At 36.6% G+C, this 26,548-nt stretch overlaps 1 protein-coding gene across 10 annotated transcripts in view; it reads left to right on the top strand.

The window, feature by feature from the left end:
- phldb1a (pleckstrin homology-like domain, family B, member 1a) overlaps positions 1 to 26,548 on the top strand; it is a 77,231-nt gene that overhangs the window by 7,907 nt on the left and 42,776 nt on the right. For 5 of the 10 annotated variants that reach the window (NM_001443100.1, NM_001443097.1, NM_001443102.1 and 2 more), the window contains 5 exon segments: positions 6,194 to 6,295; positions 11,791 to 11,914; positions 14,500 to 14,670; positions 21,908 to 22,033; positions 25,027 to 26,210. In NM_001443100.1, the coding sequence (NP_001430029.1) occupies positions 6,236 to 6,295; positions 11,791 to 11,914; positions 14,500 to 14,670; positions 21,908 to 22,033; positions 25,027 to 26,210 (1,665 nt within the window). In that variant the 5' untranslated portion in view covers positions 6,194 to 6,235. 10 annotated transcript variants of the gene reach the window in all.

Genomic DNA, 26,548 nt, shown 5'->3' with positions numbered 1-26,548 from the left:
CACCACAACAAGGCTCAAAACAGAGGACTGCTTTAAATTATAAAGCATATTGACATTTTTTCCTCAGCTGTGGGTGAGAAGGGGGCAGCTGGAGACTGTTTATTCCCAGTGAGTACTTAGATCACAGGGTCATCCGACAGGAAGAGACCCCGCTTTGGAACCCACACCGGAAGGGTCCGCTCCTCTTCCAGCTGTGGTTGCCTGGTTGCTGCTCAGATTTGTTTGTGTTCATTTTTTTTTTATGTGTTTGGACTCCTTTGACATCTGTCTTACTCACTGGAAACAACCGTGGAAAAAGAGCCTTTCTTTCTCTTCTTCCACCAGACAGTTGTTTTTCTCTGATTCATGGCTTTCCCATGTTTTTTTGGGATTGTTACCAATCAGTCTTTATGATGGATCACTCAGTTGTATGTTGACTAAGAGACAAAGTGTAAATGTTTGCTTTGGAGTTCCATGACAACTTTGTTCATTATTAAAGTTCCCTACATCTTGCTTTCACAAATGAATCTAATTATGTAACAAATCCTCTGAAAGTGAGTCACATCAGCAGTTTCACAGCTGTTGAACATCAAGTGGAAAACACCATTTTTGTTTTGCTTCTGCGGAGGAGGGAAGAACAGGAAGTGAGTAGGGAGACTCCACCTGGAATATCAAGGTCTTTTCCGTTATACACAAGTGTACGTAAGCTTGAATCTGTCGGAAATACGGCCATATGTTGCAAGGATGGTGATGTGCAGTTTTAATACAATTTCAGTGTTTAGTTCTTAAAGACAGAATCTGCACATGCATCAGATGTTTCCTGCTGTCTAAAGGTTGCTCTAAAATAAAAACACATTTTTCCCCATTTACTCACTCAAGTGGTTGTAAACTGTTATGAAGTTCTTTCTTCTGTTGAGCACAAAATTAGATATTCTGCTGTAAACCACACCCATTTTTTTACTCTCTTAAACGAATATAATTGTATGTCGTTATTGGACATCAAAATAACATTGTCCAAGACCTAAATCCAATCTAATATTAATGTCTTATGACGTTGTGAGTCTGTTAGGAAGATAAGATTGGAGAAGATTGAAAAAATGGCACAAACCTGTATTCAATCATTATTTATCTTATTTTTTTAATCTAAAATTGTATACTTTTAATGTTGTGTTATTTTACCCTCGTGATATCGAAAATGGTATTGAATATCAAGATATTGTAGTTTTCCAGTAATTCCAGCATCGTGACAACACTACTATCAATGCACAAGACGTGTAACATCAAACATAATAATTCCACAAAAACACTGCAATTGCAGATCTCAAACAGAGAGAGAGACAAAGAGCCCAAACTGACTGACTGCAGCTTTAAATGTGAATAACGCAACATAAGGCCAGCAGGGGTCACTCAGTCATTCAGTGCTCGTTGCGTAGTTACAAAGATAATAAACAAGTAATTTTTTTCTGAAATAAATAATACATGGAAAACCTTCAATACTTTTTCTGTTGTGCTTTGTTTCTGAGCTGTAAATCCAGCAGTAGTATACCTAGGTGAGTCAGGTTCAAATAAATTGACCTCTGCCTGACGCTGTAGATCGGTATACCTCGTGATTTAGCTTTCTATATTTAGACATAAACTTGACTTTTGTTCATGGGTGTTTGGAAAGACTGCACACCTGGACGCTGTTATTTGGATTCCTCAGCTAGTGCTTCTTCTTCTTCTCTCTCTCTCTCTATCTCTCTCTCTCTCTCTCTCTCTCTCTCTCTCTCTCTCTCTCTCTCTCTCTCTCTCTCTCTCCCTCTCTCTCTCTCTGTCCCAGCTGTGTTAGTACTATGTAACTCTGTCCTCCAGAACTTCAGAGCGTTCAGTAAGAGACATGAGTGAGCAGCAGAGACAAACAAACAGCGAGAGCTGGACTGTAGACGGTCAGCTAAAGGCTCAAAGGAGTAAACACAGGACATAGCAAAGAGACTGTCAGTAAACAAGGCCATGCAGCAACGCAACAGGTCTTACTTAAGCTAAAAACATGGTGAGTGGGCTTCATATTGCTTATGTTTTCATCAGAACTGTGTATTTAGTGTTTCTGCCAGCTCTAAACACATTTATGTGGTTGATTTTACCACATCATTGATTTTGGAAGCTAGAAAGGAGTGATTATGAACTCATGGTAAATGTTGTGATATATATTAGTGTATCAAGCATAGTATTCATCAGATTTGTGCCTAGAAAATGAGTGTCATAATATCTCAAAGTAACTCAAACATAAATTAAGTGTGTATTTTATAACATGTTTTACTTCTTTATTTAATATTACATTTTAATATTAATTAGTAAATATAAGGATTTGAATATATTATTATGTGTATTTATTTACATCTTCAACAGTATTAGCTTCTTTTCTAGGTTTTGAAAATGATTGAACGTTTCCCCCCTGCAATATTAACTTGAAGAATTCACCAGGCCTTCAGGCTTCTAGTCATTGGTTTCCGTTTCCCAGATTCACCTACTGTACTGTCCGGGCTACATTTAGCTGTGTTATATTAGCTGTATGTTCCTGCTGTGGTTTCCTCACTTCTCCACGTAACTCCAGCATACTTCCATGTGTCTATATAAGTGTGTGTGTGTGTGTAGCCTGTATGATTATAACCCCTGTAAGAGGAGCTTTGTGGTTTGTGCTATGTGGTTGAGTCTATTTTCTGCAGAGGGCAGGACACTGTGGCATAACTACTGACTTAATGACAGGTTTCAGAGGCAAGAAACCACTTACCGGCATGAAATACACCAGTTTAAGTTTAGATTTGTGTGTATGAGTTCTGTTTGTCTGTGTACAGGTACATTTGTGTATGTAAATCTCAGCGTCTCTGTATTGTACAGTTGTGTGTGTGTGTGGTGAAAGAAGTGGCCATATTCAGTATAGTGACTGAGGCTTTCTGTTCTTTCTTCTCTCTGTGTCACACACTGGACGTGATTGTGAGAGGCGGCCTGTTGTACTTGCCAGCTGCACTCGCGAACATGACATCAGGACTGACAGGGAGAGAGGGGTTAGCTGGAGGAAGGAGGAAAAGAGGAAGTTTGGTTTTGTACCAGCTGTTAAGTTAAAGACTATAACCATCCATCATCGACTTAATCAATATGCATGTGCGGTACCTAACCTGTCTTCGCTTGTATGGAGAGGCAAAGCGTCTCATTCCAGTCATTTCTCTGACTGGACATGCCAGCAGAGGTTTTCTTGAATTAATTTCTCACAGCTTTGTCTTTTAAAACACCTCTCAAAAATGTATTCTTAGTTACTCCATGGAAAGAGTTGAATCGCTGAACAACTAGAAGAAGGTAATCTGTTCACTGCAATAAAATGCTTTTGTTACATCATTTTTTTCTCGTTTCTAGTCCAAATATCTAAAAAATCTTAAATTAAAAGGCATTGTCAAGACAAGCTAACAATCTGTAGTCGTTTTCATAAACAAGAAGTCAAAATTAAGTGAGATTTTCTTTAAAAATTTAGTTTTTGTTTTGAAATAAGTAGCAGATTATTTAGCTTTTTAGAAAAAAAGTCATGTTATTTTGATATATTATTTATGAAAATAAAACTTAATATATTAATATTTCTTTAATTGTCTAGAAAATGCTTTTTGGTTTAAGAATTTTTTAATATTTGGTCTAGAAACAAGACAATTACTTTTTTGCAGCATTCTGGCTCAGGCTGTCATATATTTTTTTTTTTGTTGGGTGAGGTGGTGGTGCAGTGGGTAGCACGATCGCCTCACAGCAAGAAGGTCAGTGGTTCGAGCCTCAGCTGAGGCAGTTGGAATTTCTGTGAGGAGTTTGCATGTTCTCCTCGTGTTCGCGTGGGTTTCCTCCGGTTTCCCCCACAGTCTAAAGACATGCGCTTTAGGTAAATTGGGTAGGCTAAATTGTCCGTAGTGTATGAGTGTGAATGAGTGTGTATGAATGTTTCCCAGTGATGGGTTGCAGCTGGAAGGGTATCCACTGCATAAAACATATGCTGGATAAGGTGGCGGTTCATGTTTTTTGGTATAAGCTGCATTTACATGATTGAAGTTTGGAAAGTTAAGCAAATTAATATTAGTTTCAGTATGGGGCTGCATGATTCTGTGAAAAAAATATGCAATATCATTGTTGATCATTGAGATTTATGAGATATAACATTTCTATTGAGAAATACAATGTTTATTAACTGTATGATCATAGTCAAATATTTAGCCTGAGTTTTGCTGTTTAAAATCAGAACAAGTGCTTTCAATTTAAACGAGTCATTTATTTTTTGAATTATCATTACTTATTTTGAATCTAAAGAGAATATATAGTGTTGTACAGTGTACAGTGTTATCTGTTAGGGAATTTGATTTGAAATAATAACTCTTAATAATAAAATAGGGAAGTTACATAATTTTAAGAAAAAATATGTCTCCATCTCATCTTCTAAGAAATGTAATTCAACTAAAAGATTTACAAGCGACATTACATGTCCTTAATTAATTCTTCTTTAGAATCATTTGTTCTGAATCAGAGGAGAATAGTGTACTGTGTTTTATGTTAAAATATTATCAAGAAAAATATATAGTAAAATATTTAGCAAAGGTTTTTTTTACAGTTATTTTTACTGCCACTTTAGAACAATTTAGATCTGACTGTAAATGGTTGCTTACTATTACTTAATCAAAGAAATAGTGTTGCAACTTTATGTAATTTGTATAAGAATAATGATGCCTTCATCTCTCTATGCAGAACCAGTGCCGAGGTAATAGATTTACTTTTGGAGGCATTACTGCCCTCCACTAAATTTTGAAGTCAGCTAACCAATACAGACTACTCTACTATTAAAGGGATAGTTTGATCAAAAATGAAAATTCTGTCATCATTTACTCATCTTTCACTAGTTCCAAATCTGTTTGTGTTTCTTTCATCTGTTAAACACAAAATAAGATATTTTAAAAAATGATGGTGGACTTCAATTGTATTTTCCTATGACAGTCAATTTCTTTCAATAGAAGAAAGAAACTCATGAAAGTTTAAATCCACATAAAAGAGAATAAATGATTATTTTCTGTTTTGGTTGAACTATCTCTTCATAAAATTGTCTAAACTAAGCTAAAATCATCCAGTTGTTATAGTTTGTAGTTAAGTATGACTTGATGAAAAGAACTTCCTTTAAAACAGTTATTTCAAAACTTTAAAATGTTATTATGAAAGTATGTCATTTTGGCTGTTTACAATGAGGGCAAGATGTCCTTATTCAGCAGAATTATTGACTCTTTCACATGTTCTGAATCTGACAGCTACACCACTACCTAATCAATAAAACGTTTTCCTAAAAGATGAATGATTTTAAGAAAAGTGATCCTACAACTTTAGTCCTGAGAATTTAACAAATAACACTTTTGTTGTTCATCATTTAAGTTACTTATCGATGTTCCCTGCACAAATTCTCAAAGACCGTTACTGTATACATGAACACACTCACACATTTAAAAGTCCAGATGCGTAGTTTGTCCTGCGGGTCTGTTTTGCTGTAATTCCCTGTGTGTTTTGTCTGAAAGACAATAAAATGATTCAGAGGTGAGGTGAGGGAAAGACCAGAATGACTGATCCTCAGCGATGTGTGTAGTGACCTGAAGTCTACTCTAGTTTATTCATGCTAATATGCCTGTGTCTGTACCATAGATAATTGGCTGCATCTGTTCAGTGTGTGTGTGTGTGTGTGTGTGTGTGTGTGTGTGTGTGTGTGTGTGTGTGTGTGTGTGTGTGTGTGTGTGTGTGTGTGTGTGTGTGTGTGTGTGTGTGTGTGTGTGTGTGTGTGCGTGCGTGTGTGTGTGTGTGTGTGTATGTGTATGCGAGATGAGTCACACTGACTCATGCTGCGTATTTCAACCAAGATGCAGACTCCAGTCTGTTCACCACAGTTGGTTAATCACAGTATGCATTTGTTGGATCACTGCATGACTGTATTTAGTCTACAACAAGGAAACACCTGATTTGATTATTCACTGTTTAAGACACAAGCTAAAAGTGTTGTGACTGTGGCAGGTCTGCATATTTAATCTAAAAGTCTGATTATGTTACTACAACAAGTTACTTGACTTAAAAGTCTCCATTCATTTTTATGAGACTTATCTTAATCTGCCTTAATAAAGGAACTGCTCTTTTAATTTTGGATTTTCAAAAACATCTGGCTATTTATCCCCTTTTTCAACAGGACCTTAATGAGTGTGAAGAAATGTTCGATAATTCCGTAGACATGGACAGGCTGAATCGCAATGTTCCAGAACAAGGCCGTCAGACACATCAGGTCCTACAGGTGAGCTGAAACATAATAATATATGAAGAGTTCAGATGCAAAACCCTCTAAACCCATCGGATTCTTTCTTGTAAATGAGCATTTTCTATCAGGCTCCTATAAATAGGTTCAGAAGTTTCATTTGACAGATAATAAGAAGGTTATTAAATAGTAAATAAAATAATTTTTTTTCAAAAATATCACTTTAGACAATTCCTTGTTTTTTAACAAGGTAGACTTTCTTTTGCGTCAAAACCAGATAAATCCACTTCTGCTTTTTTTTTTTCCAAAAACTTCTAAATTCACCTATTGAGACAAGACAGTGTATTTAGTTAAAAATCTATTAAAGATGCAATTATACATTTGTTTACCAAACATAAAACACGTAAAATTAAAAATACATAAATCTGTCAAGTAAGTGGCGGTTCATTCCGCTGTGGTAACCCCTGATAAACCAGGGACAAAGCAAAAGGAAAATGAATAAATGAAATCTGTCAAGTAAGTGCATTAATCAATGACATTAAAACTGACATTAATTAAATCTTAACAATCTGTTGTCATTTCTGATATTTGGGATTTAGATGTAATGTAAGTAGAACAATGTAAACATTGCAAACATTGTAAACTAAGCTTGTTAAATTTCAAATAATGTAGTGTAAAAACATTGTTAAACATCAATATCTGTGCATAGTCCATAATTATGAACAGCTTATCAGACATGTAGGTATTATGAAGTAATATAAATAATGTAAAGTCGTATACATTATATTTATCTTTTAAAAATAGCTTACATTAGCAAATAAACCACAAGGTAGGCCTACTGGGTAAAAAAGCTGATGCCTCTCAGACAATTTTAGCAGCTGTCATCCATTCATTCTCATCATACTTAAGGTCTTGGTCTCTTGTTTTTGTCCTCAGCATCTATGTGGGATAAAAGAACGGCATCCTAACTCTGTCTTTTGTGAAGCGCAGTTGCCGTTTAATGTATAGTAAATCAGACTCATTCAAAGTAGCATCGCTGCTCAAAAAAACGTTATGACTGCATGCTACACTTCCGACTGTACAGTGTGTTTTCTTTTTCTTATAATGCACATGAGTTTTAATGAGTTTTGAGGTAAGGGATGTTTTGTTTTCATTTAGACATTCACTGATAGTCAGACAGGCTCATCCAGTTCCCTTCATAAATGTTGGCGTATCAGCGTTCTGCTACATTGAAAACATATAATTCGATAAGCGTCTTCTGATTGGTTCTCGGGATATAACGGCTTTTGCTGTCAAAGACAGGTGGTGTTTAGAGGCTTTTGCCAACAAACTGTTATTTCTGAATGCGCTGATGCTGCGATTTAGATGATTTGAAGCAAATCTGTTTCTTGATAGTGTACTACGTGCCTAAAGCATTCACTTAATGTCATTAACTAATTTTTTCCGGAAATGATGTTTAGCTGCTTTTACATCTGAACTCTTCATATGTTGATATTAATTTTTTTATAAATATTTTTTTCAGAGATGGATTTTCATTGATTACATGTATGTTAATAAATGTTGTTTTTTAACATATTATTCATCAAAGTTTAACAATGATAATTAAGAACACATAAGCACCAAATTATATTATAATCAGCTCCAAAATAGCAAATTAAAGAATGTGTTCTAAAGAGTCATGTGACACTGAAGACTGGATTAATGATTACCCCTCCCAAAATATTAGCTTTGCCACTGAAAAAAAAATCAATGTGTTAAAATTTCACAATATTTCTGTTTACCTGTAATTTTGTTCCAGTAAGATTAAACCTTCTTCCAGAATCATTAAAGGAATAGTTCGTCCAAAATAAAAAAGACTGTAATTTTACTACACTTCCACTTTATTTTAATTTACGTAAAAATGTGTACAAAGCTTTTCTCTAAACACCTGGGGGTTAGTATTTGTACTGTAAAACCTAGTATTCGCTTCTTAAAGTGCAGTCTCTGAACTCCAAAGGAAGCAAAAATAAAGAGGTGAACTCTTCTTTGATTACAGGGTTGACCTTAACTTGTGTCATTCTGAGAGGCTGAGTTCAGCCTTTCTGTCTGCATGTAATCTTGCTCAAACACTGCACTGCATTCCACCAATCAAACATTACAGGCTCTCATAAACATCAAGCCTAAGTTAGTTCAATCCACCTGTTAAAACTTCACTAGTTAAATACTCACAGAGAAACACAAACGACTGGGGCGCCCGTAAAGAAAAATGTCAGAAGACAATGGAAGCTGTGGAGCAGCTTTATATGCAGCCCTAATATCAAAAGATGACAGGATAAGATATGAAAGCTAAAACAAACAACAGTGACATTTAATCATTTTAAAAAGAACTCATATAGTGTTATGAAGCTGTATTGCTGTTCACTCAGACTACCATAATAATTAACATTTTCAAGAATGCTGGTAGTTTAACATCCATATAAAAACACAGTGGAAGTCACTGACTATCAATTTTATAACAGATTTCTGTGAAAATGTCTTCTTTGTTCTACAGAAGAAAAAAAACAGGTTTGGAGCAAAATGTAAAAAAAAAACACTCTTATAAAAAGATAAAAGATGACATCTAAAGACACTTTGAAGATGCATGAAAAGAAGTTGTTGATTCTGAAGGGTTTTGTCAAATGAAAAGAATCCCTGCTGAAGGTCAAAAATTTATGTGTATTATACTGTAAGTGTAATAATATATATATAAGTGTTATATAAAGATGCAATTCTAGCTCTGAATGCTTCAGAGCAGGGGTTTCCAAACTTTTCCTTATGAAGAGCCAAAAACCAAACTTGATTAAGGGTGGTGGGCCAAAGTTAAATAAACCTAACTTTTACATTAATGTTGCCATAGTAATTCCCTAACTTATTAATATTTAAAAATAAATAGAAAAAATCGCTTTGATAATTATGTTTTTACATTTTATAACGAACTCCTTGCAATAAAAAAAAACAATCCCATTAACACAATGGTGTTCAATGCTGAATACATTAAATACACTTGATTTGCGCATTGAGGATTTTAACTTATTTTAAAAAAAAAATCTGATTCAAGTATAAAGTTTAATTGAAATATTTCATTAGTTTTTTTATATCTCAACAATTAAACAAACAAACAAGAGGTTACGTTACAATTAGAAATTGCGAGCTTTGTTGAAGGCATTCGCCCCAACTTTACCATCAATCTCCCTTTCTTCTCATTTGGGATGGTGGGCCAAATCAAAGGTTTTCATGGGGCAACTTCGGCCCACAAGCCCTAGTTTAGGCCTCTCTGGTTTAGAGTGTAACCCCTGAAATTGGACAGAAGCATTAAACACAAATTTAGCTTAATGTCTTTTCAATTTCAATAGATACAGTTTTGTTTAGTCTGAAATTATTGTATTAATTGTGACTCAACTTGAATTCTGTCCATCCTAATAGTATCAGAGTATTTGCTTTTAACTAAATAAATTTTTGTTTATTTTAAATTCAAATTTGATTTACATCCATGCTACTGGATATTCCCAGTGGTCATTCCATCCCTAGTTCATTCAGAGTATTAAATCCCAGATGGGAGAAGACTAATGTGAAGTTTCCAGATACAATCAGCAATTGGTTGCACTTTAGTTCCCCCCACAATAATAATTTACAATTTGAACTCCAAAATGAGCAGTCTGTCAGATGAAGAAGAGTCAGAGTCAGAGATTGAATTAAAAAGAAAGCTAACTAAAGATAGTTTGCAGTTTCATCAGCAGAAACCAGCTTCAACACTCACAATGACTTTGTAGATGGCTCTCCTTACAATATGTTTCCTACCCAAGGCTGAGTGTACTCTCAGCTGTCTTTATCAAAACTTGTTAAAAACGGGTATAATCTACATTCTAAACTGGCAGCTTACATACAAAGGAGTTAACTTTAAAACATTGAACACGACTGAATTATCACAGTAAGATGCATAGTTTAGGAAAAGAACAATGTAGTGACAAGTGTTTCCCAAAACCTGTAGTTCCGTAGTTCCTCTAAACCAGGTTAGTTATAACATAAAATGCCTATAATGTTGCTCTAAACAGGGTAGCAACTTCTTTAGAGAGGAACTCCATTATTTCTTTGTACAAATTATATTGTTGCACAAACGTATTCTAATATCATATAAATACATAAATCAATAATTAGGTCAATTATAAAGAAATGAAATTTATTATTTATTAGGAAATAAAAAAATCATACTTTAATGATAATATTAATAATATTAATGATGGTGATGATGATGATGATGATGATTATTATTATTGTTATTAAGTAGGATATTGTTATTTATTTATTTTTTAAAAGTTTACTTTTACAATTTGACACATGTAAACCATGCAGAAATGTTTTAATCAACAGGCCCATGTCATATACAGTACATATACTTAATAAATAACCTACAATAAATTAAAAGCATTAACATATACTTTTTTTTGTTATCACAAGCTTTGGAGAGGTAACATAAATTTAGCCAAGGCTTTGTTTAAAATGATATCAATGTTTTTAAAGTGCACTGCAAAGGGAGCGCAATTGTAAACATGAAGATCGCTAAAACTGAACTGTAAAAATACTTTGAAAGCAAATTACACCTAAGAGTGATGATTTTATACCTTTTTTGTTTTGTTTTTTAATCATTCCAAACTTAAATGTCAGAATGTTTGAAACAAATAGGGCATACTGGGGTAACTGGGAATAGAACACATGAACTATGTTTCTAACTACAGCTCCAGAGATGTGCAAGCATACAAGTTTGCGATGCATTTTGCGAATGTTTGTTGGAACAATGGACTTGGGAAGTGCCCAAACTTGCCCAAGCTAACTATTTTTGTAACGACGGAATTTGCACCCCTGCCTGGGTAGATCCCGAGAAAACAAATAATATGCTATACAGAAAATCAATCGCATTCAAATTATTCCAGTTTTACTTCTGAAGTGCGATGACACTAAGGTCATCATATAATTTAGGCTCTTAAACATTAAACTTTATAAATAATCATAAAGATATAAGAAAGTATATGTGTTACTCCATCTTGGAATGGACATTCATCAGAAAATCCACACGATCAATAATTATATAAGATTAAGAAAAACATTAATTATACACTTTGTTTCCATGTTGAGCAGTGCCGCACCACGCTCTCAGACATCAAAGTGTGATTTACCAAGCAAATAATCCCCATGCTGCCCTCCATCTGTGACATGCTGAGGCCAAATATGTTACTCCTTTGGTCATTTATCGGTCTGATCCTTTGTCTTTCATTTGACCACTAAATCCTGTTAGCCTCTTATCCTGAATGGTGGTACCTGATGGAGCTAAACCCATTTAGCCTTGTTAGCCTCTTACCCTGTTGTTGCAGTACTCAATGGCCATAACTGAATTATATTAATCGTATTTTGGAAAGCTCAAGCAGTCGTCCAGAAACCTATAGGTCAATTTAATGGTGATCAAAGGCTGTAATATGATCCATTATTTAAAGGTCTACTGAACTCTACTTATATGTTCACAGAGCACGCCATTGGACCTGATTGAAACAGGCAAGACTCTAAAAGTCCAGGCAGAACGGCCTCATCTTGTCAGTTTGGGAAGTGGACGTCTGAGTACGGCAATAACCCTGCTGCCCCTGCCAGAAGGTACATTCAGTCATGTACAAAGTAAATAAGTACAATACACACCCTGGTGAAGTGGTCAGCAGATTCTATCTACTCAATTAGATGTAAACATTGTCGTTTGACTGAGGATGTGGTTGGTTGTGGAATCTGTGTTTAGTGGCAGTGCTTCTTTCAAGTGCTGAGACCTAATTACAGTCTGTGATAGCACAAACAGAGAGGATGCCAAGTGAAAAACTGGGCACTCTAGATTTAATTGAGTATTTGTGCAGGAAGTTCATGAGAGAGGACAAACCTCACTGTACTGTCCTTTAAGCTTGGCTGTGCTTCGTCTCATGAAGAATGACAAATAGAGGACTTCTCCTCCCCTGACATTGAGAAAAAATGAGAACAAGCATTCAAGTGTAAATCCCAGAGGAAGTGGATGTAGTGCACAATCCATCATTGGATCATTTTATAGAGGGCTAAATAAATACACAGTTTTGTGTGCTCTGATGGAGCGATGGTTGGATGGATAGGCTGACAGACAGACTGAAATATAACGAAAATAATTCAAATATGTGCATTTATTTTCATTTTGTAATTTGTTTTATGGTATTTTAAATCTATATTGTGTTTGTCTATATGTTTGATGTATATAGTATTTGGTTGCAACACTGGCTCATTCTAAAAACGTAGCCCTGTATACATTTCTGAAGATTGCGAAATATGTAGCCAGAAGTACACATGGCTGCATTTCGTCCTCAAAATGAATGATATGGGACAGCATGATTACCACGTTTATTACCACCCTTACCAGCTGATCGCTTATCTCAGGATGAATGGCGTTCCCGCTACTTTGTCCAGTAGCTCGCCATGTACATTGGCAGACTTGAAACGAAGAGAGGAGTTAATCATGACAATGGAGTCTGGCAAAGAACAGTTTCAGAAAGCAGGTGAGACAATTTACAGGGTGAGAATGTGGTAAAATATGAAAATGTGGTAAAATCAGGCAAGAGCTTTTCTTTTTCTGGTTTGATTTATAAAACTCTCAGTTGGGTTTAGGAAAGTGGGTGGGCGGGTCAGTCTGTGCTTTTAAAAACACTATAGGTTGAGTTTTGGGAAGAAGGATGGTGGGTCAGCCGATTGGTCAGTCACTTTCAGTCAGTCAGTCAACAGCGGACTCTGGTAGATTTATGCAAGAAGAACAGGCGCGAATGGCACTATCTAAAGATTTGCACAGCTGCCTCTTGTGGATTTACGTGAGAACTGCAGGCGTAAATTGCACTCATGAGAAATCTGAAAAAGCATACACATCGACCTCTGGTGGATTTGCGAAAACAAAAACTTCTTAAAAAGTATCTTCTGGGACATATTTGGCGCTCTTCAGAAATGTATATAGCGATACTTTTTCAGAATAAGTTGTTTAGGTTGTTTTTTATTTTTATTATAGGTAATATTGATATGATCTGTGTTAAAATATAACACAATATAAAATATAAATGTATTTATTTAAAGGTATTATTTTAATTATTTTTTAAATATATGTGTGACCACCCATATGATCAGCACATATGTTAAGTTTCATATAAAAATGTTCCAAAACCACATTTCAGATGTGCTGGAATTAAATTATAGTTTTTTTTTTTTTTGTATTTGTAAGACAGACAGACTAACAAATGCAACAACGGATGTTTGGATTGACATTTTATTTTTTATAATATTTGTATTGTTGGGCATCAAGGTGGTGCAGTGTATAGCACAATTGCCTTACAGCAGGAAGGTCACTGGTTCGAGCCCCGGCTGGGTCAGTTGGCATGTCTGTGTAAAGTTTGTATGTTCTTCCCATGTTTGTGTGGGTTTCCTCCAGGTGCTCTGGTTTCCCCCACAAGTCCAAAGACATGCGCTCTAGGTGAATTTGCTAAGTTAAATTGTCTGTAGTGTATATGTGTGAATGAGTGTATGGGTGCATCCGCTCAGTAAAACATATGCTGGATAAATTGGTGGTTCATTCCGCTGTGGCGACCCCAGATTAATAAAGGGACTAAGCCAAAAAAAAATGAATGAATTATTGTTTATTATTTAACTGTTTTTATATTTTGGATTGAGCGGTGATGTTTCAGCTGTGTCTTGTAAACTGCATTCACAATGGCAGTGGCTTTAGCACAAGAATTATGAGTCTTTGACCTGACTTTGACACAACCCCCTGTTGCTTCACTCTGTGTGACGGAGCTCGTTTGAGTGAGAGCATGCACATTTGTCTAAGGGAATGTGTATGAGTGCCTTAAAAAGCTTTTTTTTTAAAGAATGAATTACATTAATCTTCAGTCTAACGAGCAGCCTACACCCACTCTTGCCACTTGTCTTCATATCACTGTCTCTGTCACGTCTGCTCACACAATTGGCTGAGGTTATGGCTCTTTTCCACGCATCTGCTTCACTGACACTTTGAATGAAATAACTCAGACAGGGCTGGTCACTGGAGGAGGGGGTGTCTATTCTCCTGTGTTTATGTTAAAGAAGGGTATATTCTGGCAAACCGTTTCCGGGAGACATTGTTTCTCAAGCTTAATTTTAGATACACCAAATGCTGCAGTAATCAGTGTTAACAAACCGATTCTATGTTGCAGGAAAGACTACACTTGGTCATGGGAACACAGACATTAATATTCAGGGTCCTGGTGTGATGTCTCAACATTGCTACATTGAGAATGTGGGGGCAGTCATCACCCTATACCCCTGTGGAAACCAGTGCTCAATGGACGGCTTAGCAGTTACCAAGCCAGTCAGACTCACACAAGGTAAGTAGTGTATTTGCAATTGGTCTAGGGTTTATTAGTTGATATCAAACTCATTTGCTTAGGTTGAACCAAACCCGCTCACTCTGTTAGTGCTGTTCTGTTGATTAAGCACAACTGAAGATTTTTATGCTTTGAATTAAATATGAATGCAGTATACACCAAAATCATCTATGAAAACAGAAAGTAAGATGCAATGTCACAAGTAAGATATCATTTTGGATGTTCAGTTAGGGAACGTATACACCAGGCATTCTCAGTCTCTGTCCTGGAGGTCCGGTGTCCTGCAGATTTTAGCTTAGACACACCTGGGCTAGCTAATCAAGCTCTTACTAGGCTTTCTAGAAACATTCTTGCAGGTGTGTTGAGGCAAGTTGGAGCTAAAATTTGCAGGACACTGGACCTCCAGGGCCGAGTTTGGACACCTCTGGTATACATCGAAGTGCTGAAAATGTTAACAATCTTTCTAAAAATGCTCATCTGTGAGCGCTTCTCCAACTGTTTGCGCATATAAAAAGCATTGAGCACTCAACACTTCAGGTAAAAGGCAGCGCTTTCATTGATAACAATAGAAAAAACGCTTAGTTCTGGAAAATGCATAGAAAAGTAGTGCAATTGAAAGGAAAAACGTGTTTTGTTTGAACGACCCCTTATTAATGTGGTCGCAAATATATCAAAAAGCTGTTTTTTTAGTTTTTAATATTTAGGTTTAGTCTAAAAATGAAAAAAGTGTAAATGCTGACCGTACTAAGATTAAAAGTTATATTTTCCATTTTGGTCCAGACAAATCAAACCAAGAAAACCAAGCTACAAGTCATCACCTTGGAATTATAAGGTTCTATCTGCTCGTTTTTGCATTCAATAGCAAACAGCATGTGTGTAACATTTGTTTTTTAAATAAAATGTTAACAACTAATAAAAAACATCCCATAATGTAAATAAGTTGTCATTAAATAGGAAAATGTCAGTAACTCAATTTTAACAAAAATGTCAAGACAGAACTTTATAATTCTAAGGTGACGAAGTGGGGATAGTTCACAAAAAAACATTCCCCACCATTTACTCATGTTCAAGTGGTTCTAAATTTGTATGAATTAATCTCTTCTGTTAAACAATTATTGTTATATTATGAAGATACCAGTTACCAAGCCTGTCAATATCACACATGGTAAGTAGTGGATTTGCAGTTGGTCTAGGGTTTATTAGTTGATATCAAGCTCATTTGCTTAGGTTGAAACAAACCCTAGTGCACTCACTCTTTCAGAAAAAACAAACAAGTAGACTGAGATTCTGATGCTTTGAATTAAATATGAATGCAATATTGCACCAAAATCAACTATGATAACAAAAAATAAGATGCGATGTAACAAGTAAGGTATAATTTTGGATGTTCAGTTAGGGCGCGTATACAGCGAAGTGCTGAAAATGTCAACACTTTTTTAAAACTGCATCGCTTCAATTGACAACAACAGAAAAAAAATGCTCAGCTCTGTAAAAAGCAACAGAAACGTAGTGCAATTTAAAGAAAATGCGAGTTCTATGTGAATTCACCCCTATTAATGTGGTTGCAAATCAGCCGATTTGAATGTTATCACTCAATAAATGGGTGATATCAGTGGTTATCAGCTGACAGATATGGGCCAGTAGGATCCTTCTGCGCCTAATACAAGGCTCAGAAGGCTGTGATCATCCATCCACATGGTTAATCAGCTATACATCACATACAGCTGCGGCCAGAAGTTAACAAGAATTATTGATATTATTTATTTAATTTCCCATTAATTGTATTTTATTAATGTCTACCCCTACCCTAAACCCAACCACCACAGTAATGTAAAAACAGATCTGGATCTGGAGTCTTCCCTATATAGCTGATTAACCCTATGGATAGATAACAGCCTTCTGAGCCTTCCATTAGGCGCATAAGGCCCCTACTGGCCCACATCTATCAGCTGATAACCACTGATAACGTCCATTCAATCGAGTGATAACATTCGAAGTGGATGTCGCAAATATATCATAAAGCTGTTATTTGTTTTATATTATTCAGGTTTAGTTTTATAACAGGATGGAAATGCTGAGTGAACCAAGATTAAAAGTTATGTTTTCGATCTTGGTCCAGACCAATAAAATAAAGGCAACTAAGCAACAAGTGTAAACACATTCTTAATAGGATAGTTAACACAAAAAAATTAAATTTCCCCATCATTTAGTCATGTTCAAGTGTACAGGTGGTTCTAAATTTGCATGAATTTCTCTCTTCTGTTAAAACAAAACAAAACATGTTAATATGAAGAATGTTGGAAAAAAGCACCCATTGATTTCCATAGTAGGAACTAGAATAATATGGAAGTCAATTGCTGTTTTTTTCCAACAAAACAAATAAACTCAAACATGTTTGGAGGGTGAGTAAATGATGGCTTTTCATATTTTTGGATGTACCACCCCTTTAACGTGAAATTTGAAATGGAAACATTTGATTCCAAGAAGACCCGCAACTAATTATACATTCATTATTGTTTTTTAAGTTCAATAAAGCCTCATTATGTCTTGCTAATGGTTCTTTAATGTTCAAATTTCTTAAGGATTTTCACATTTATTTTCAGGTTGCTTAAGCTCGGTTGACAGTTAATCGATAGGCTAGATTCAGTCTGCTTTGGTGAGCAAATGTTGCAGCTATTATCAGACTGCATGGTCTGCTTGCTTCTAAAGTTAGAAGTCATCATATACTGTAAGTAAAATAGAGTTGCATTCAGAACAGTATGAACCTTCTATATAACGCAATAGCTGACTCAACACCTGATCATTACTAGCGCAGATTGCTTTTCTAGAGCTAAAAGAACTGTGTAACCGCTTTGTGTAAATAATGATAAGGCTGTGTTTGAGCATACCTTTTGGAAAAAGTACTTGACCTTACACTATACTCTTTTAAGCTATTTCAGGCTCTCCATTTAAGTTTGGAATCACACCAGCTATTTGTGTTTTCATGGGGCCAGGAAATGGCACCATGATAACGGCGAGGGCTTGTTTGAACTTCCATTTAAAGAACTTGACCTTGCCCTTCTCCATTGGGTTATTTCAATCACTCTAAAATTTGCGTTGCTCTGTATCAAATCTCCTCTTTATATATTAGGGAAATGTATTGTAACAGATATATGATGTTTGGTTTACTTGTATTCTCACAATATGATACCTGTTATTAACAAAGACTATTGACAAATCACTTTGTTAACAAGTTTCATTTGATAATTTTTGACGTTTAGTTAGTGTCATTAATTTAATACCAGGTCGAGAATTAAAGGACAGTGATGGTGTTGATCCAGATGAGCTGATTTGTAGTCCGCCCCCTGTTCTCAATCTGTGCATGACAATAACATGAGACCGACAGCCGGCGCGGGGACAGCTGTCCAGCGCGCCACCCGTGCGACTGATAATACATTAGTCTTAATGAGGCGTCTCTAACCCTTCTCAACAGACTTGCATTTCTTTCAAAACTCGGTATTACTCAAATTTTCGGTTTACATGAACAAAAAGCAACTTTCAGCGTCTGAACGTCAAGAGTTTCTCCAGATGAGGAAACTAAATTTCGGTTTTAGCTAAGTGCTTCTTATTTATCTTGTCCGTTTTCTTTGGGCTTGTGATGACAGGCGGGCAGGTGACAGCTGTGCAGTTTTGTGTTGTAGCAGAAGTCAGTGAGTGGACGCGCTCTCGTAGCTCTTGATATTTGCATCACAAAGCTGAGGACACACGCACGCGCTCAGCGCACTTTACTCCACGCGACGCGAGAGAGCTTCACAGAAACACAGTCCGCTGTTTGTCCGTGTTTGTAACCCACTGGATGTAAATTGCAGTTTTGTTCCCTAACGTGGTAGGTGGCATTGTTTTATCTTTAATATTTTACAAGTTAATTGCTTGTTAAGATTGAGATTGGCCGTTGTAGGTTAGCTACTTCTCACTATCGATTAACCATGACCGCCGTTTAATCTCGTAGTATTGGTGAACGTTAATAAAGATTAATACAACTATAGCTGCCTGTTAAATAGCTAGTCCAATAAAGTATAGTCAAACTTTACTGTGTAAGCGTACGTGTTGCTTTCAATGTTTAAGTCAGTATCATACGTTACGTATTAACTTGCAGTTTTCAACTATCTTAGTTGAGTATTATGTCATAAAAAACAGTTTTTACACCAAGGAATTAAATGTTATTTATTGTTTAAACATTTTTGTCATTAAAAACTGGATATTAGCCTACTAATACATTTGTTTAATATTTTCAAAATAATATAATCAAACTATTAAGTATTTAATTTAATTTATTTTGTTGTAACATTAATATTTTAATATTAATTTAATAATAAACATCAGTGATATTTTTCATTAATTATAGCTAAACTCTTTTTGAACCTCATTATGCCCACTGACCCCTCTGGTTGCCCTCTTGTGCCATATGTCTGTTTGATTGTTTAGTCTTTAGCTATGTAAATAGAGGTCATAATTTGTCATCAGTGATTTGACCTAACATGTTGTGTCTGTACCATATTTTTAGTATGCGTACAGACTTATGTTCAGAGTTAATTTTCAGGCTGGCCTTATGTTCAGATTAGTTATGCATTGAAGAACGAGCTTGATTAATGAAATATTGCAGCCCTGTTGAATCCTAAATACTAATACTAACATATACAGACACTGATTATGATTTAGCTCTGACTAGTTCATAAAAAGAACACAATTTAATTTAGAAGACAGGTTAATCAGAGTTTAAAAAGGGGTCTGCATCTTGTGTAGGATAACACAATGACATTATGTGGAGCTCATATTAGTGTTGCATGTCATATCCTGTCCTCTACTGTACTGTAAGTCAGCAATGAGTCACACTGATCTTATATTCTCTCTGTGCTTTCCGTGCCAATGTTCATTATGAAATGGAGGTCTGGGTCATAATTCACTGGCATTTTGACAGACTGCATTGATCCCTCTGCTCCATTAATCACAGCACTTTCATAGGGGCAGAGGACAATGTGATATGAATGTATATGAGGCAAATGTGTCTTTTCTGCTAATAGACAAACTCAGTCTAATCTCATGTTTGGACTGCTATGATACGGACAGATAAGCTTGGATATTAGTTACAATAAAATGTTTAAACACATGAGGATTCATGCCACACAAACACTGTGTGTATCTTGTACTGATTGCTTTTTGTTTCTGTTTATTATGTTTCATCCACACCCCTGCATTGTTTGGTTCAATTCTGGATTCAGATTACCTTGAAACAATAAAGTCATATTATTAAGGTGCAATATCAGCAGTTTGAAGCATGAGATCACTTTTCCTAAAGTAATTATCAGCTCTATTCAGTGCTCTTGGTTATTAGTGACAACTCCTACTTAGTTTTAAACAGATATTATTTGGCCTTCATTCCTTTTAAAATTTGTTTTACTGGTATAACATAGACTGCAGGCGGTCACCAGACTTGTTCCTGGAGGGCTGGTGTCCTTCAGAGTTAAGCTCCAGCTTCCAACCCTAATCAAACACACCTGAACAAGCTCATCAAGCTCTTAGGTATACTTGAAATTTCCAGGCAGGTGTGTTGTGGCAAGTTGTAGCTAAACTCTGCAGGGACACGAGGGCTGTATCTGAAATCACCCCTGTACTATAGTGCACTATTTGAGGGAGCAGCCAGTTTTTGTAGTGTGCAAAACCACAGTGGACGCTATTTAAAGTGCACTCAATCAATCTCACAATGCAAAGTAGTAATAACGAGTGTACAACCCATGTACACTCAACAGCTAGAAAATCCCCATAATGCACTGTGAGAGTTCCTGCAACAAATGAATCTTTGCATGTGACCACAAGATCTAAAATAAATAAACATAAAAAAAACAGTGTGTGGTTAAAAATTATATATTATTTAATTGTACTTTATTTATTTATTTATTTTTATTTTTTTAATGTTTTTTTAGTTAAATTTTTTTATTAGTTTTTAAAATTATTTAAAGTTATATTCAATTATAGTAACAATTGTATATATGCCAGAAACCAAAAGTTTTACGAAGTCTTAAAACAATATCAGTGCTCCCTTCTGATTACTAATACGCAGCTCGCTGTTAAATAACTATCACAGGGTTCGACCAAGAAGTTGAAAATCTAATCTATCTGAGCGATTTATTCAGCAAAACACAAACAAATCGGCATCCTGTCTGGTGCACTGAGTGCTCAAACTCACTGACTTATTTACTCCTTTAAGTGGATTATATTAGTGAACAATGTAGGAAATAGTGAATGAGTGAAAAGGGGGCGAATTCAGATACAACACAGCCCTCCAGGACTGAATTTGGTGACTCTGATCGTAGAGTGTGTTCACACTTGGCAGGTTTTTAGTAAAACAGTTTCTGTTGCAATTGCTCTGTTAGTGTGGTTGTTTTAAATAAATGTGACTGCTATCATTGAAAAACTGGTGTGCATTAAACAAATGGGCTGAGATCCCAGAAAAGATGGATCATGGTCCAGTTCCATAGAAAAAAACAGAACAGAAAGCCACACTAGATCAAATATTTTTTAATCATTACTATTTTTAAATAGCCTTTTAAATATTATTCTGAAAAATAATTTGTAAAAAATGTTTACGCTGTACAAGCTATTTTCTAGAGTAGGGCTGCAAAATATATTGTTTCAGCATCGTTATCATAATGTGCACATCCGCAATTGTCACATCGCATAGATATGTCTGAATTATAGTTGACCAGGTGCCACAGATTTGCATTTAATCACTGTATTTAAATAGAATTTATTTGATTTATACAGAAAATAAAACATTTCTTACTTTGATTTTTTTTGTCTTGTTTCTAGTCCGTGTCTACATTTCAAAGCAAAAACAAGAGTATTTCACCTACCCCACTGAAAGATAATTCCATTAAAGCAAGCAAAATCTCTTAATTTTCACTTATTTTTTTCTTATGGTGAAAACTAAATGTTTTCATTTGGTCAGATTTTTTTGTGATTAGGATTAGAAACAAGAAAAAACAAAGTAAGAAAAGCATTTTTCGCATTATGATTATTTGATTTCTGTATCCAAATACTTAGACTGGCTAGAAAACCATCAAATTGAGCTATTCAAACCATCTTCTGAAACAGCATTCATATTGCAATATTTAGTACAGAAAAATAAAATATTTTTTTTTATATAATCGTAATTTTTTTTGTCTAGTTTTTGCTAACATGTGCTTATTTTTTTTCTCAGGGTGTATGCTGTGTTTTGGCCAGTCATCCTTTTTCCGCTTTAACCACCCAGAGGAGGCCCTCAGGATGAAGAGTCTGATGCCAGGTGGAAGTCCTGGATTCACCAATACCTACAAGAACCACTCGGGTATTTATGCAGAATTACAGTGACCTAAAATCTGGTCGTTTTAGACAACTGTTCTGGATGCTCTGGGAGTTAAAGTTGTTAAAGGGAATCAAAAAAAGAGAGTTACATTTGTGAACAATAGTGCACATTCTGTCAGTTTTCATCACTAAATGTTGCAGCAAAAAAGCCACAGAGAGGCATTGTACCCTAGATAATTATAACAAGTTCCAGACACTGCTCAGGTGACACAAATCTGCCTAAAATAACTCTGCATAATCCTGCCTCTTTAATATCCATGGTAATGGAGGAAACTCCAGCTGTGTCTTTGCCCAGTTTTAACACTGCTCTCAGTCATTCAGCTTTGAGTTATTTCAATAATCTGGAACCCAGGAAGTGAGATCCTTGGAGAAGAAATTGCTAATTTGTAAAGAATAAGAATCTGAATGCCTCCGGCACTCTGTCAACTGCTGGAAAGCCCCTGTTGAGTGACCTTGGCTCTGACCCTGTTTAGTAGTTTAAAATCCTTTAGCACCATATTGGACATTTACAGGAACGTGACACCATGACAGTGATGAATATCACATTGTTGTGAAGCTTGTGTGGGTGTTCACTGCTTACTGCATCATTGTTTATCGGCTTGAGCCTGAGGGTCTGCCATTCAGTATTGTTGTAAAACATTGAAATCACATGATAAATGGATACTGGTCTATGTATGGCATAGTGGATTTACCTAAATGATTTATTGTACAATTTGATAATTAAAATACATTATATCTAACCATATGCAACCGAAGTACTAAATGTAAAAGTGCTAAACAACTAAACGGCTGTTGAACACTTTCTGTTTAGTTAATGAAAGCACGGTTGTTTTAAGAGGGCCTACAACAGAACCATAAAAAAATAACAAAAAATCTTACAAAGCTAGCTAATACATTTAAAAAGCAATACTATAAATGGCAAACACATCTCTCTTTTTGACACTGCCTGTCCTATACTGATGTACACTTGCACACAGAAAAATTGATCAGTCCCCCTTCCGATTTAATCAATGAAATAGTTTTATATAAACAATGCATGACATTGGTATAAAAATCGCTGAATCATTCATTTAAGTTTGTCTAAAATAAGAGGAGACATACAGTACAGACTATGGTCATTCATATGCTTAATGTCTCCCTCTCTACCTAATGTCAATGGCTCGTGTCTCCATTATTAGCTTCAGAAACTTAGGATGAGATACATAACAAAATAGTCCTATATATAAAAACACTTTAAGGGCAAAAAGCTGACAATATCTTTACCAATGTCTTTTAGTAAAGTAGCCATAGTATAGAGTGGAACAGTTAAGCAATGGTTAACTAAAATAGAGCACACACTATGAGTAAACTAGAAGAGTTTTGTTCCTAAGAAAGCAATGTGAAAAAAGGTTTAACGGCGGAGTCCTGCACTGAAATAGATGCTGTTAAATCCATCTCAGACTTTACATGATTTATTAATTTTCAAAACTCTTTTAGTTCTTTTATATCGATTTTTAGCCTGATGTAAAAATAGGATCCAAATCCCTTTGATTGACAGCTGCGTATTAACATGTCGCCGTAGTAACACGTATAGTCAACAAGACAGGACGTGCGCAAAGCAACTGGGATTAAAAGATCTGTTCAGCTCTCTGTGATCATCAATCATCATCAAATGTGATCAAGAATGAGTTTTACAAGTTTAAAACGTTTCTAAATCAGTGCATGTTTGTGATCAATACAGCGATTTTACTGTCTTTACCTTATCACCACAACTGCATGTCAGTACAATTATAAAAGAAGACGCTTCAATCTCGGTTTGTGGACGTCAAATCAGGTTTATTTTGTACATTAGCATAATAGATATCCATACAGCAGTGGATATTAGCGTGTATCCTGTCACATTTGCCATGCAAAAACAGTGCAAAGTTTGTGCACACTGTGCACAAAGACGCACACTGTGTGTGTGTCTGCGTGTACATGAACTTTGTAGCGACATTGTGTGTGACTCATCATTGCAACTCCACAAGAAATACATCGAACAGTCATTGGTAAAGTTCTTACTGTAATATTTATCACGAACGTTATGTGACATCTGCTTCCTTCAAGTCTGTCACTGTGCTGTTTATCTGACGCAGCCAAGGCAGAGATTGAGGCACACTCTGACAGGCATGTGGGAACGGTGTGCAGGGAGAACTAGCAATAAAATCACAAGGCAACAAAAACAGCTACATTGTGTTCAGAGCTGAAAATCTAATATTTTATAAGGTAAAACAAATAATCTGATGGTGTTTTGAGCTAAAACTTTACAGACACATTCTGTAGACACAAAAAACTCATCTTAAATCTTAAAAAGGGGTAAAATAGGTGCCATTTAATGTCTGATTTGCACAACAGCAATAATCAACATTTGAAAATAAAATGATTTTGGCTCAAAAGTGTCACTTCATGTATGTGTTGTGAGCAGTTGTTCTGTCCACTGGGCCATGGCTCTGATAAAAATAACGTGTTTATTGCGTGGTTAGTGCACCGGTGGCCCTGGCTGCAGAGCGTTAACCGAACTGAGTGCGTTCAGCTGGTCTTGAGTGTGCAGAATGAGTCATACCGTAATTCAGGCTCTATTCTCCTCTGTCCGCTCTGACCTTTGGGCAGAGGGTGGGATTCCTGCCATCCGCAGTCTGTAGACAGAGACACACCCAGTTGAGCGAATGTGTAAGAGAGGGGGAGGTGTGTGTTTATGTGCATTATGCCCAGCCCTGTCCTGCATGGGTGTAGAGCACATGTGGTCTGAGAGAAATATGGCCCTGACCTTTTTGAATATGCACTTTTCATATGTATTGCGAGATTGCAGTGAAAGTCTGAGTTATGTTTGTTTTCATTTCTATAGATCATAAAAGGCTGTAATCGATCATTTTATGATAATTCTTTATTGCTCAAGAATTCTGTTGTTTGTTAGTTTAGATTTGTTATAAGTAACCGATTCCCTTTTTCTCGGCACAGAAACTCATGGGCAGCTCAATGGCAACCACCTTCCTCTACATGAGCGGTCTCGTCCTGGAGCCGGCACTCTTGTGCGCTCTATTGAGAAGGACTTTCAAGACATTATGAATTCTCTATCTATGGACGATGGCCAGGCTGAGCACTGTAAAAAAGCCCGTCACCCCATTCCACAGTCTGCCATGCTCAACGGGAGCAGCCGCAGTCTTGTCTCCACTCCAACTAGTCCTGGTGCTTTGTCTGTAAGCTCCAGCTACGAAAATACCAGTCCTCCTTATTCCCCCCTGTCTACTCCTTCCATGGTTAGCAGTCCAGGGGCTTGTTTGGACTCTGCCAACACCCGCTCAAACAGCTACACCCATACCGTTCAGGCCCCAGTGCCACAACCACGCAATTTTACTTCCAAGAACTGCAGTTCCAATGGGGGTCTGAAAGATCAAGAAAGTGCCAGGATTCAAAAAGCCTTGACTGAAACCCCTTCAAGTCCTGGTGCAAACCGTAGAGGTGACAATACACATGGTTCTACCTCTGGGTCTAGTCTGGTACCTGGAGACTTAGGCAGACAGGTAAACACCAGATTCACCTCCTCATCTTCAGCATCTTCAAGCCCCAGATCCAGCATAGGCTCATCAGTCCAAGAATCTTCTTCCAGTATTCAGTCCCTTTCACGTGCACTCCCTCCTCCAGACAGTCCCCAATCATCCCGCCGTAGTGTGGAAACATCCAGCATCCGTGAACTTCCTCCCCTCAGCCCATCCACATCACGCAGAGGTATCCTTGGGGTGCCTGTTCTACCTGTGGCTCTACCAAGTGTGTCTTTGTCCTCTCGTGGCCGGACTGTACCAGATAGTCCTCGTCTACAACGACGAACCACAGCTGAGGAGGAAGTTGGAAATATGAGATTGCACACCAGGAGTCCGTCTCCTGTATCAACTCTTTTGAAGGACCAGTCTGGCAGTAAACAGAAAGGGGGACTCACCTCAGCTGTCGGCTCTCAGACAGGGGTGTCTCCTCTCACCAGTCCTCGTAACCAGAGGAAGGCCTCCAGGGAGGCTCGGCAGGTCCCGCCGCGCACACGGGAGCGCAAGAACAGCATTTCAGAGGTCAGCGACAAAGAGGAAGATCTGCTGGAGTACCATCGGTGGCAGAGGGAGGAGAGGATGCGTGAGCAGGAGATGGAGAGGCTGGTACGTCTAAGCATGTGTGCGTTTATGCTACCTGTCAAAATTTCATGGTTTTTATTTCTCGTCCAAGTACAGCTGGGCGATATGGCAAAGATGCAATTTTGATTAATTCTTTTCGATATTGAACAATGACGATGTATATTTCGAAATCAATTGTTAATGTTTCCAGATTTAAAAAAGTAACCCCACCAGGGTCGCGAATTATATCGTTTGAGCATTTATATCACAATGTGTATATTCCTTGTGGAGTTTGCATGTTCTCCCTGCGTACCTCCGGGTGCTCTGGTTTTCCCCATAGTCCAAAGACATGTGGTACAGGTCAGTTGGGTAAGCTAAATTGT

The sequence above is a fragment of the Danio rerio genome, chromosome 5, assembly GCF_052040795.2.
Source record: "Danio rerio strain M-AB ecotype USA chromosome 5, GRCz13ab, whole genome shotgun sequence".
NCBI classification, from domain to species: domain Eukaryota; kingdom Metazoa; phylum Chordata; class Actinopteri; order Cypriniformes; family Danionidae; genus Danio; species Danio rerio.
The sequence above is the reverse complement of the archived record's forward strand: the minus strand, read 5'-3'. Positions and strand labels throughout refer to the sequence as shown.